The sequence below is a fragment of the Eufriesea mexicana genome, unplaced genomic scaffold (assembly GCF_001483705.2).
Source record: "Eufriesea mexicana isolate 0111107269 unplaced genomic scaffold, ASM148370v2 scaffold1312, whole genome shotgun sequence".
NCBI lineage: Eukaryota > Metazoa > Arthropoda > Insecta > Hymenoptera > Apidae > Eufriesea > Eufriesea mexicana.
The window spans coordinates 1224150-1237687 of NW_016909446.1; the positions used below are offsets into that span (position 1 = coordinate 1224150).

Consider the following 13538-nt stretch of genomic DNA (forward strand, 5'->3'; position numbering starts at 1 on the left):
TTTAAGTTTTCAAATCTTCCGTTTTAATAACTTTTGTGTCTGTCGAATTATATCGTGTGAAGCGGAAGGTACAGTTTATAGGTAGGAGAAAGTATCTCAGAGTGATGTGCAAGATTGGACAAGAAGATATTCTACTAAGAAATTGTTAATAAATACCTTTCTTTTGTCGTCGGTATCGATGTAGTCTATGCAAGTGACGGTAATCCGGTGGTTCATCCCCCGAGTCACTTCCGGCTGATCCGCTGCTCGATGTCGCCGAAGAACTTTCACTGCTTTCTAGCATCACGTCTAAAAGATTGGCTCTTGCCTAGGGAAACGTGGATTTTATTAGAAAAAGTTGATCGTGCTTTTATACATTTATACGATTCATGATTTTCCAAGTAAAATCATTTCGTTGATCTTTTTCGCGATCTCTACTCACTTTTGGGTCGGTAAAGTCAATTTCTCGTTCAACGTGAACCCATCCAGTCGGACAGCAGCAAGCGAGATCCAATTTTTCGAGCGGCACCTGGGAATCTTGGTTGACTGGGTGTTCTTCCCCCTTTCTGATCATTCGATTCAACTCGTCTATCACGTCCTTTGACGTGGCACGTTCGTGAAAGCTCAGCGATCGGTCTCTACCTTCGACTAGTAGCGGGGCTCTTGCTGGACTTACCTAATCGAAATATAACGTCGATATACTTCTAAAAAAGGCGACGATAAAACTGAATTCTTAAGAAAGAGTATATTTGACTAAAGGAATTCTGGAAACGCAAGAAAGAAAAGATAACGGAAAATGTAACTTTATCTCGTAATGTGATCTCCTCATTGAAATCGTTAACGAACTTACAACCGTGCTTGGCGTGGAGGAAGTAGCAGCTTCCTCGTCTTCTTCAGGAACAGCACCCAATTCAGATGGCGCGACTGTGGTATACGAGACACCACCATTACAAGCTACCGCGCTGATTATTCTCTCCTCCGGTGCTAGGGAGGGTACAGGTATCTGATCCAGCAAATCGTCGTTACTGCTCGTTTCAACAGCGTTTTCCGTGTTGCTGTTATCTTGATCGACAGACGTTTCTATTTCGGTGCACGTCGCCTCGGTTCCAGATTCATCCTTGTTTTCGGTTTCCTCTAGAACTTTTTACACGAAGTTCAACTTTAATCCAGGTTCCAAAGGATTTTATTATACTTTTTTTTTTTTTTTTTTTAAGTCAATTAACGTTTTTAAAAACTTTTTTTTGTAAGGTCTCTTTTGCCTAGAATTATAATATTATCTTTATACGTTACGATAGGCGAAGTTGGACGTAAGTTTTGGCGTAAAGCAAAATACAGCGATAAGATACAAGTATAAAAGACGTATACCTTCCGCTGCGAGAGTCGTAGTGTTATGTTCTAGCAGATTGTTTGGTAATTCGGCCAAGTACATTTGTTGTTCGGCGATAAAAGACAGTACGCTTTGCAAAGCTTGATCCCTATCCGGCGGTGGTCTTCCGCTTCTCGACGATGTGCTTGCCAAGCTCTTTGTACTCTCGAACTTTACTAGTCTGTAGAAATCTCTGGTGAAGTCGGTGCCAATGGAAGGAGAGTCTGGATCGTCGCTGCAGCCGGATAACGCCGCCGAAGATCGTTTGCTGGAATTTTCAAATGCTCCTTCCTCGCTGCTCCAGGAAGCACCGGGACTTGTAGCGTATGGCCATGATCCAGACGCCCGGGCATCCATGAGAAGCGCAACCTGAGAAACGAGAAGGAAATTCGTGAATAATACCAGCGTGCGTATTCGCCCTACGAATATATTCAACGTGGCTAAAGAAAACCGTAGTCAGTTTCGAAAACGAAACAAGAGCACGAGTTGTATTCTATTCTTACCAATTCGCCTCCTGTTCTATCAGCAAGGTAACTGGCACCATTCCACAAGCATTCGTTCGCGTCCTCTTCCAATTCCAGAGGATTATGTTCCTTGATTGCTGGAAGCGCAGGGGTGGTGGTGGCGGCGGGTTCCTTCCATACCGTGGATTCGTTTTGAACAAGGTCCTCGGTGGAAAACGAGAAACTCCAATCTTCCAGTTCTGCTCGGTCGTATTCCAACTCGAGTAGATCTCGATGTTGTTGAGCACTTCTGCTGTCGTCCAACCTGAAGTTTATTTCGGGTTTATTAAAGCGAATTATACTCGACGACCGAACGAGCGAGTCTAAGAGAATACCCGAAGGTACGAGATCGACATTTGACGACTATGGAGAGAGAGAAAAGGCGTAATTAGAAAATCGCAAACGAACCTAAGCCACTGCTGCACGTACTCGGCATCCCAACCTTCTTCCTCGACCAGAAGCAGAGAAGAGGATCCCATGGGACTCGGTAGCTTGTACGGCGTGACGTTGGTCGTGGTGGTGAGCCTCAAGCACAGGTGACTGTCAGAGAAGCTGCGTATCACGTGCTGATACGGTAGCAAGTCTTTGGTCGGGGGATAGCTGTGACGCGGATTTATTCCTACGGTAAGATTCAACGGCAAAAACAACACGTCTGGATCACCAGCATCGAGGGCGACCAGTCGTGCATCCGGGGAAACGTCTGCCTCGGTCTCGTCCGTCGCCTCCTTCAAGTCCTCCAACCCCCGGGATGGTTCTTGTCGAGCACCTTCACCCTGCACGTCGCTGGACATCGTTGAGTAACCCTCGTCTCTATTCCCGCTCTCTGGACTCTCGCTACCTTCCTCTTCTGACGGCTTCTGGGCTGAATTTTGGTGCTCGGTTATTTCAACTTTATCATTTCAACAGAGCCATATATAGTTCTAATTAATCGATTTTGCTAATTACTGATGTGCCAATTAAGAACTCGAACACGTCTAAACGTTTCGTCGATAGTATCTTTGGCGTATACTTTGAAATATTTATCTTCGTATTTCGCTATGTATCTCTGATATCGGGAAACGTACCCAACGGTCTGTTCCTTCGACATTTCGTGGCAGCCATGACTGGTATTTGTAAATTGAGCGAGCGTGGCCTTGACAAGGGAACCCAAGCTGGATCCAGACCAAGGGCGGCTACCACTGCCGCTGGTCCAGCTTCGAGGATCCCTTGAATCAATTCTGTCGGACTTCCAGGATTCGCGGCCTGGGCCAATAATCCTGAAAGCGCTCGATTCTGAGCCTCGAGCTCGCGGATGCGCCTCTGCAATGCACCGATCTCTTCCCTCAGACCCTACGGACGATAAGAAACATCCATGAGTACCGTGTTTCGTCGTGTACCAGTCTACAAATGACAACAGAAAGCGCGTTAGCGGACCAACAACGAGGATCTTGAACTAAAACCATCGACGATCGGACGTGACTGGATAGAACAAGCTAGATTGCTATGCGGAAATTCGTAACAGCGTTAAACACAGGACATAATTCTCTATTCGTCTCTATCTCTGCTACGTTTCAAAATATTCGAATTAAATTTAAAAAAGCACGAATTTTCTCAACACATCGTCTATGTCTGGGATAAAAATATCGATAGCTATACTCGAGGTATCTAATCGCGCGAATTGGGTATACACACAGTTGCAGCTTAGCGCTCTTACAGCTCAGCGGATGCATTAGACGGGATCGACGGGTGAAATCTGGTTAATCGTTAATGGGCACTTTGGAGCAAGTGGTATACGTTAAACGAACGAAAACTGGATATACACACAGTTGCAGCTTAGCGCTCTTACAGCTCAGCGGATGCATTAGACGGGATCGACGTCATAGGTGAAATCTGGTTAATCGTTAATGGGCACTTTGGAGCAAGTGGTATACGTTAAACGAACGAAACTGAACATAAATCTATAGTACGTTATTTAACAACGGAAACAACAGATGCAGAGCAAACGATTGAACGTAAAGATAGATGGCGCGCGGATCGCGTTGTAACGCAGGGCAAACGAGAAAACGAAAAGCAAAGGGGAACGAAGAGAAGAAAGGCAAGTGGAGGACGTGGTAACGAGAGCATAGCAATGAACCTTTTGGGATAGAAGGGCGCGGACCACCTGGTTGGCGACGTCGTCCAAGCACCGCTCGTACTGACGACGCTGAGCGTCCGCATCCCTCGCCAAGGCGGCGTGTTCCGTTTCCAAGGTCGCCAAACGTGCCACCAGCGCAGCATGCACCTCACCAGCACATGCAGCCTCCAAACCGTGCAGCTGACCCCTCATCGACTCGTTCTCCAGCTGCAGCTTCGAGATCTGTGCTTGATACTGATGCACGCGTGCCTGTTCGACAATCAGAAAAACAGGAAGATCGTGAATGAAAAGGTTCGAATGTTCCTGGTATAGTTATTCCGAGTTGGCGGGAAAGTAGTAGAGAAAGGCGAACGACGAGTTCCACGGACACCCGAGACTTCGTGGATCTCTGGATTCTTCGCAAGTCCGCGCGGTATCGGGATAGTTTCGAGAACTTGTGCCTCCTCTCCATGGCCAAGTGCAGTTTTCCCGAGAACTCGTTGCAGTTCGCAGCCAGAGTTAATAACACGAGCGGTCGTTATTAGCAGAAAAGCGTTTAACGTTAAATTAGGGTTGCGGAGACCTGTCGGAGACAGGGGTGCTAATAGAGGGTGCGTGTGTCTGATTTATAACAGTCGTGCCAGCCAGCCGGCCCTTGCTAATGTCTACACACCCCCTTCTTCTTCCGAAACCGAAGGGACGCGAACGATTTTCTGTCATGCCGCGGGAGGCGAGGGAAAATAAAAATACAAACTGTCCGCTTCTTGGAATTCATCTCGCGGCACGTTCAACGCCTCTTCGCGCCGTTTCGCGCCGCGCTCGCGTAATTTATCGTCGCGCCCGACAGCCACTCGTGCGTCTCTAAATTGCACGCATCGACCGCGGGGAAATTTCTAATCTAACTGCGAGCTGGCACCGACACAGTTCCACGAAACAACCGTACCAGGGAGTTAAATCAAAGCGCTCGAAGAATCCGACGACTTTCCTAGGAACACGAGCAACGCGCCAGCAGAGAGTACAGTTATCGCGAGGGTTACGAGTGCAATTCTTGGAAAATTTCGGTTTTGGTTGAACCATCGGGACCAACTCGAATGCAGAAATCATTTCACCGGTGGACGAAAGACCGTAAGACCGATTTAAACGAAAATATTGAAAAATTGACGAATGTGTACCGTGGTAAATCTAGAATCAAGCTGCACTCGATACTCCATCACGTTCATACAAGTCCCCTGCTCGTCAATCCTTCCACATCTCGGATAAAAGAACGCAAGAGGGTTCTCGTCAGCAACCCGAATCCGGTTCGCCTCTTTTTATCGGGAAAACAACGCGGAGCGAAGTTTCCTCGGAACTTTTCGCGCGAAGATCGCGAGGAAAGGAGGGCGTACGAGAGTAAAATGGAACAGCTAGAGATAGAACGCTCGCAGACGCGCTTCCTCGTAGTCCGGGAGAGGGATTTTTAGGGGGTGGTTGGCATCGGTGGGGCGGGCCGACATTGAGCCAGGGGATCGAGTGACGATCGATAATAAACGGTATTTCGTGGGGCAGTGATGCACACCCCTCGTCTCTGAATCTACGACTCTTTTAGAAGCAAACCGGCCGTGAACGAGATAGTGCGTACCATTCTAAGGGCTCGCAGCAAACGCCACCGTTTACCGTTTCCTCCCCTTTCACTGCACCCGGCCTGCGTTGCTTTACTTCGTTAAGTCTGGAATATTGGTCGTTGGCAAATACATGGCAAAAGTATCTCGGCTATATTGCGTGTGCTCGGCTTGCTCAGGATCGAGCATAAATTCCGCAATTCGGCTGCGGTATCGCTGACATCCTGACGACGATCAGCTCGAAACTCTCTCATTCTCCCTCGTTCTCCGGCATCTTTGAATTTACCGTCGCCATTACGATTACCCGAGACACAGTAAGCCTCGTGATTAAATTTGCGTGAAATAGACGATGGAAAAGTAGACTTTCACGTAAAATATTCAGACCCCGAAGAGGGTAACAGAGTAATGCGAGTTAGTCTCAGAGTTTCGTTTCGATACGACGAGAGCACGCTGCTCTCTCATCTCCTCGAATCAATTCCACGGAGAAGTTAATTGAAACGCCAAAGCGAGCAGCGACAGGGCTACGCAGGTCGAACAGGATATATCTTTAATCGCGACGATCAAGCGTTTCTAAGCGGAGGACCGCGTTCTTCGATTCGCCGTCGTGTCACGGATCGAAAGTAGCGGGTGAGAGGATGAAATAAATTGCGTTACGCGAATTCAACGGCAGACCCGGCGCCAGCTTTGTGTCGCCGCCAGGAACAATCGTACATGACAACTTCAGTTGAAATACAATAACAGTCTGCTGGTTCGCGCTACGAGAACGTTGTTATTGGACCGGGGGAAAGCTTTTTACCCGAGTGTCATCGTGTCTCGACTTCTGTTTACGATAAAAAATAGGAGAAAAATAGGAGGCAAAATGGAAAAAGCGGGGGAAAAAGGTACGAAAAAGGGGAACAAAAAGCAGTCGAGGTGAAAAAAAGGAGGAAAACAGAGTACAGTTTATTCCAGTCGGTATTCCGTTGGCAGCCTCTTGGTTATCTGTTCCTGCTTATCGAGAACGGGACATTTGGTTCGCTCGACTGGGGAACATTTCGCCTTTCATTTCGCCCCGATTCGGGGAGGAACGCTAAAATCGGATGAAACACTCGAACGAATATAAATTTAAGGAGGACGACGCTCCGTGGAATTGAAATCCTGCCTCCCTTCAGGGACGAAGGGACCTATGTTTCGACGTAACGGCGAAACACGACCAATTATCGGGCAATCGTGCTCTTCTGGAGTCAGAAGTTTTAATGGCGCTTCGCGTAATCGATACCAACTTGTTTAACGAAAGGAAAATGCAGCAACGTTATATTCGATATCGAATATCTTCGAAAAGTTTCGAGTTTTACGATTTTAAACTTCGCGTTTCGGATATTTCTCTATGGTGTTGTACTTTCGCGTCTTTTCCCCAGAATCGTGCGACGATTCGGATCATCGGTTTCCCGATCTCGTTCATTCACCGAGTCTAACTTACCTCGTAAGAAAGCGTGAGCGCAGTTTTCTCTTTCTTCAGCTGTTCGGCCCGGTGCTTGTGCTGCAGCAACCGGCGTGACGTCTCCTCCATCCTGGAACAAATCGAATTCGCTTGAAGGGGCAGCTCAGTTTTAATTCTCGTCGAAAAGGTTCTAATTGAACCGAGCTCGTGGCCCCGGCCAATCTCTTTGCCATTGTTGCGTTTCAATTGCTTCCAGCACGCTAATTCTACCGTGAAATATTAATACTTCAGAATCCAATAGGACTCATCGGGCTCGAAACGTTCGCCGATAAATAAAATCTGCGCAACGATAGGAGAGAAAATATCTATTAACGGCGGGCAGCCAGCGCGTGAAAAATTCGTTCTTTTGGCGCAGGGTTTCACGGTTAAACGGCTCCGCGGGGTCAAACGACCGCCGGAGCGTCGGTGTTGCTATTACGATTACACAGGTGAGAAATCGTTGCAAATGGGGCAGGGTAATGGATACAGTTGTGGAACATGTTGTCACAGCTGTGTACTGCGAATAAAAAATCGCTCTCATTTGGAAGACAGTTGCCAGTGTACTTCGCCACACGTTACACCCTCGCTACGAGTGCTTTCGAAAGTTTCACCATCTGTCGTGGAAACCATCCTGTCTATTAGCGTAATCACGCCTCGAAAATTTTCGGAGTCACGAATCATACGAAAATTCGAATTTCGAGATGCAACTTTTTTATAATGACTAGTCGTTTGCATTTGCTTGACAAAGGGAACGGAGAAGCAATTGGAACGACTGAAATTTGCACGAGATACGAGGGAAAAAGAAAGCGAAAGGGGGGGAAAGGTAGCACCACGTCGTCAAGTCTGGCCACCCACTTTAGAAGCAGCCCCGACCCCGGGGTTCTAACCTAATAATTCGCCGAGTGTACCCAGAGGTTTATCTACAAACGTGCACGTTTACGCGGAGGTCAAAGCGGAAAAAAGTCGCGACCCCTCGTCGATGTTGATTCGATTATCCATTTTCTTCGCGACGCACGCGGACCAACGGAGGACGACCGTTCCTCGACAAATTTCTTCATGCGCACGCTCCGCGGGCTTAATGATCTGATTAGAGATACAAGAGGGTTCTCCAGGGGTTGAGATATGAAGCCGATTTAAGCTTTTCGAGGGAGACGAGGCGAGGGCTCGCCTCCAACACGCCTGGCAACACCCTTTTCGTTCCCCCACCGGCCATGCTTCTTCCTTCTGTTCCTCCTGGCTCTTTCCAAACTTTCCAACTAACTGCGCACTTCTCGGGGCCAGTGTCCGATTGTTTTCCGTCGTAGGAGAGCCATCTGCAGGAACGCGGAAGGCTTTAATGAAGATTAATTGATGATTACTCGTTGCCACGCTCCACTGCCTCGTCCCCCCGAATCGCTTTCGTCTTTTGGCGGAAAAATTAGGAAACGGATTCGAGTCTCGTTCGAATTTCTTATTTGCGATCATTGCCTCGTAGTCGAATTCCTTTAACGCGGTAATTTTATGGAAGATCGAACCTCGATAAGGGAGATCAACGATCGATCGAGAGTCGCGTTGTGTCGCGAAGCATCGAATAAACCAGGCGAAAATTTTAATTCGTTTATTGCGTTAAAGCAGGAACATCTATAAGCGAGTCGTTATAAGTCGTGGAAAGTCTTTGGGAATAATTTTTCCTCCGGGAACAGAGGCTGCGAAGAAATAGGGAACGCAAAGGCACGGGATCTGTTAACGAGTAGCTCGAGGATTTCCTCGATTTCCACGATTGCAAGCCTCGTAATTAAGTCTCCTCTAAGAAAGTCGATAAGCACCGGCTCGATGCCGATTGTCTGCCGCTTTAAAACGCCTGCGAGGTATTTTTACCGTCCGTTTTCCCTCGGCATCGTCTCATAGAGGACTCGTTTGTGTGCACACCGGATCGCGGAAAGAAACTCCGCGAATAAGCTGATTGTCCCGGCGAACTTGCTTGTTCAGACTCGCGGATTGTGTATATTCGAGGAGTTCGAGGATGTTAATCGGCTTAAAAGTCCGCTCGTTAAAGTTCCCGGTTTACCTTCGCTCTTAATGTGCTTTCGAAACGATTATGAAAATGGCGGGATCGAAGTATCCGATCGGGGCTTAAGCGAAAGATAAACCGTCCATCTTTATTAACGGATCCCGTAGGAAGGTGACGACATCTCGCGCGTTCTCCTTCTTATCCCGTTATCCTTCACCCTTCGCGATTTTTCCCGTCCGCTTCGTTTCCATCTCGTTTACTTAATACTCGCTCGACTTTTCCCGATACGAGACTGGCGACAGCGTCGAAAGCAGGATGCTTCGTCCTAGCAGACGTCGAGAAAGTTCGCGGGAATGTTCCAGTGATCGAAAGTTTCTCGACAGACTATTCTATGAGACAGGGTAGCTACCCCTTATTTTTACACCTCTCGTTGGATCATCGCGTTACTTCAACCCTTTGCGGACGGAGCGGTTTTGAGTAAACCGTGGGACGCAGTCGCTGCCACGATAGTCATTCGAAATTACCAGCGCTAATTTCTGCTTAACACGTTAATTTCCACGCCGAGGGACCGACACTAGACTTTCCTCAGGGACCGGACTAGGACCAAAAGGTGCTAACTTTTGGTGTTAAATTCTTCGCCATCTTTGGACCTAACGATTGGGAATTCCTGTTATAACAATCGGTACAGTATCTCTGAGTTTTATGAATACTTCGCCCATCGTCGGTGGCCCTCTCGACGGGTAGGCCTGAATCTGGGCCTGAACGGAATTGGAAGCAAAACGGGCTGGACATTTAACGTGTTACACGCGATTTTCGTTCATAGCTGGCAATAAGGACATAAAACAGTCCACCACGTCACAACAGTCCTTGGGACCTGCGTTCTAGGGCCGCAACAGCCCTCGACCAAATTGATGACTTCCACTGAACGCATATATATGGTTGTAGTCCACAAAGGACTAGGGATCTTTGGATTCCTCGTTTACCATTAGTTGTCATTCCTCTGCCCGATAATAATAAGAGTATGTTGAATTATTATTCTTTTGTTAAATAATTGGACAGCTGATTTCCGAATTGAAATGATTTATTAACGATGAAATAGCTCGGAGTCGCGGTAATAGCCACTAGGAAGGTTGAAACAGCGCGTGAACAGTTTAACGAGTTCCTACGGGTACGAAAGGGTTGTTCACTTTGTTCGGGAAGGTTTATGCATCTCGGTTCATGAATGTTAACGAATGTGGAGTCTTATTTCTCTTCCGGGGATGAAGTAATAATTCACCGGTTCCGCAAGTAACCCCGTAACCTTCTTCGTTAGCGTTTTACCCAGAGGTCGATCTCAGCAGTGGAACGGGCAGACTTTCCACGGTGATTCCGCGTAACTTATCAACTGGGGTGCCATTTCAGGCGCCAGGCTTAAGAACAATGCTCCGCAAACAGTAATTACAAGCGCAAACAGAAGAGCGATTGTCAGTGGGGCAGTCATACGATGAATAATCAAGATCGCAGACTTGCCAGTCGCCTTCGCTCTGTGCGCATTGTGTCCCTTTATACTCTTCTTCGAAGATTCCGCGCATTCGTTTCTCCTCGATTGTTTGATCTCGGGGTACTTCAAATAGAGTCTAACTATCGGGGACTAATTGGCTCTGCTTTAAGGCGGGATTCCGATTCTGATTTCAATTAAAATCCAACGCTGTCAACTTTTTAACTCGAGGCGAAGTTACTCGGTTTCCAAGGCCCAAATTTCGAGTGCAGAAAATAGACTGTCAAATTACAAATTTTTGTTTTTTAAATGAACGATAATTCCGTGGGATTCCGATTTTGATTTCAATTAAAATCCAACGCTGTCAACTATTTAATTCTGGGCGAGATTACTCATCTTCGAAGACCCAAGCTTCGAGTGTAAAAAATAGACTGTCAAAGTAGAAATTTTTGTTTTTTAAATGAACGATAATTCCGCGGATTCCGATTTTAATTTCAATTAAAATCCAACGCTGTCAACTATTTAACTCTGGGCGAGGTTACTCATTTTCGAAGACCCAAGCCTCGAGTGTAAAAAATAGACTGTCAAAGTAGAAATTTTTGTTTTTTAAATGAACGATAATTCCGCGGGATTCCGATTTTAATTTCAATTAAAACCCAACGCTGTCAACTATTTAATTCTGGGCGAGATTACTCATCTTCGAAGACCCAAATTTCGAGTGTAAAAAAATAGACTGTCAAATTACAAATTTTTGTTTTTTAAATGAACGATAATTCCGCGGATTCCGATTTTAATTTCAATTAAAATCCAACGCTGTCAACTATTTAACTCTGGGCGAGGTTACTCATTTTCGAAGACCCAAGCCTCGAGTGTAAAAAATAGACTGTCAAAGTAGAAATTTTTGTTTTTTAAATGAACGATAATTCCGCGGGATTCCGATTTTAATTTCAATTAAAACCCAACGCTGTCAACTATTTAATTCTGGACGAGGTTGCTCATCTTCGAAGACCCAAGCTTCGAGTGTAAAACATGGACTGTCAAATTACGAATTTTTATGTTTTAAATAAACGATAATAAAACTTAGATTTAAAAATTTAAGAGTCGAGTTTGAAAGTTTAAAATTCGTATTTGGCTCTTGGTCTACGATACGGCGCGAGGCTTCTGGCGAGGAATTGTGGTCGAAACATAATCGTCATGAGCGCGATGCGTGGTTCGTAGATAGCTTGCAATGTAAACACGGACCAGTCGTAACCTGTTCGTCGCTAATTTTCGTCGATGTCTTTCCGCCTTAGTTACGTGTTATTCTTCGCAGTGTTCGGACGTCGTGACTCGACGCGTGACCGCATTGTTGATTATGGCACGCGTTATCGGAACTCAAGCCACGTGCTGGGACTAGGATAACGAAGAGCCTCTTTGTTTCTCCCACGGTAAGCGTAGAAAATATAATTGTTTTTCGAGAAAAGGAAGGTATATTTAATACTGTACGAATTATTACAATTGTATAATGATTTAATCAGGTGGCGAGGGTTGGTGATGACCTGAAGACCAAGATCGTGTCTGTGACAGAAAATGGAGGAAAGGAGACAAAACCCAGCGATGACCACATCAGTCTACATACAGCAGAGTCGTGTTTCAACGGCAAGGTAAGTGATTAGAAATTAAAAATTCGCATGTAGAAATTCGGGATAGAGATTTAACCTTTTAGATATGGTACGCCACTATAGTAGCTTCCGTAAATACCATAATTTCGAACGGTATTATACGTTTCTAGCTTTATTTCTCATTTATTTCGTTAAAACCGTGAAAAACGTCGCGAATTTGTATAGCATGCAAAAAAAAAGAAAAAAGAAATGCTATAAAGCAAAAATCGGGGTACTTGCATTTTTTCTGGGAAACAAAATGACGGGAGACAAAGCGTGCCATACCTAAAAGGTTAAGAATTAAAAATAAGAAATTCTAAAGTCGCGGATGGTCAGGTTAGGTTGCTTTAAAGCAACGCGTTAGACGGATAAACAGGATCCCGTTTTAGAGCTATAACATCGGTCATTGCTAATTAAAATATGCCAAGCAGCGTCGGTGGCGGCGCTTTTTCTCCCTTTTAATTAAATCCGAAAGCAAATTTCACGCTTTCCCAGCAGCGTCAAAGCGTCGCCCCAACTTTTTCCGCCCCGTCCACGATTGCATTCTTCCCCGGGAGAAAAAGTGTTTGGATCGCGATAAAAAGGCGAAGCGCGACGCGGAGACAATGCGTGAAAGGCGCATTGTCCCCGCCGGTTTCCGGCCGTGCCGACAAGTGAGCGGAAGATGATTATCGTTTAATGAAAGTCCGGCTACACGCGGTTCCGCGTATAATTCGGCGCGGCGTGTTCCTGCATCATTATAATCAAGTTTGCGAGGCAATAGCCGTAAATCACGAGGAACGGCTGGCCGTTGCCATGTGTTCCGGCTGCTGATAGAAACTCCGCGCTCGGCGGTCGCGTAACGGCCAGAAAGATGAAATTACATTAGAACCGCGTTAACGTCTCGAATTCTGCCGGTAATGATTGGATACATCAGCTGCGTTTTAACCCCTTGCCGACGGGGCCGTTTCTTGCGCACCGTTCCACCTGGACAGGAGATTTCGAAGCGTCGGGCAAACCGTATGCACGGGAAGATTACTGTAAGGGGGGAGAGGAGATGGCTAGGTCAACCCTTTGCACTCGAGAGGTGACTCTCAGTCACCGTTTAATTAGATTTTAAAGATCGGTGTTAATTAACCCTTTGCACTCGACGATGTTTTGGCTAGAGAAGAATAGGAGTTGAAAGATTTTCTGTTACAAAGCTGACGATATTTTTCTGAACAGTGAATAAGAAGTCGTATGATAATTAACCCTTTGCACTCGAGAGGTGACTCTCAGTTGCCGTTTAATTAGATTTTAAAGATCGGTGTTAATTAACCCTTTGCACTCGACGATGTTTTGGCTAGAGAAGAATAGGAGTTGAAAGATTTTCTGTTACAAAGCTGACGATATTTTTCTGAACAGTGAATAAGAAGTCGTATGATAATTAACCCTTTGCACTCGAGAGGTGACTCT

The 13538-nt window shown here is 46.1% G+C and overlaps 1 protein-coding gene across 8 annotated transcripts in view; it reads right to left on the reverse strand.

Moving 5' to 3' along the window:
• LOC108547967 (uncharacterized) overlaps nt 1-13538 on the reverse strand; it is a 382271-nt gene that overhangs the window by 2807 nt on the left and 365926 nt on the right. For 6 of the 8 annotated variants that reach the window (XR_001890237.1, XM_017900711.1, XM_017900707.1 and 3 more), the window contains 9 exons: nt 6998-7088; nt 3962-4210; nt 2913-3177; nt 2257-2737; nt 1849-2113; nt 1345-1714; nt 830-1119; nt 422-655; nt 157-307 (listed from right to left, as the gene is read on the reverse strand). Coding sequence is in view for 7 of the 8 variants with exons in the window: in XM_017900711.1 (XP_017756200.1) it covers nt 157-307; nt 422-655; nt 830-1119; nt 1345-1714; nt 1849-2113; nt 2257-2737; nt 2913-3177; nt 3962-4210; nt 6998-7088 (2396 nt within the window). In the remaining variant the exon portion in view is untranslated. The remainder of the gene's footprint in view (nt 1-156; nt 308-421; nt 656-829; nt 1120-1344; nt 1715-1848; nt 2114-2256; nt 2738-2912; nt 3178-3961; nt 4211-6997; nt 7089-13538) is intronic. The other 2 variants (XM_017900710.1, XM_017900709.1) reach the window with 2 other exon arrangements.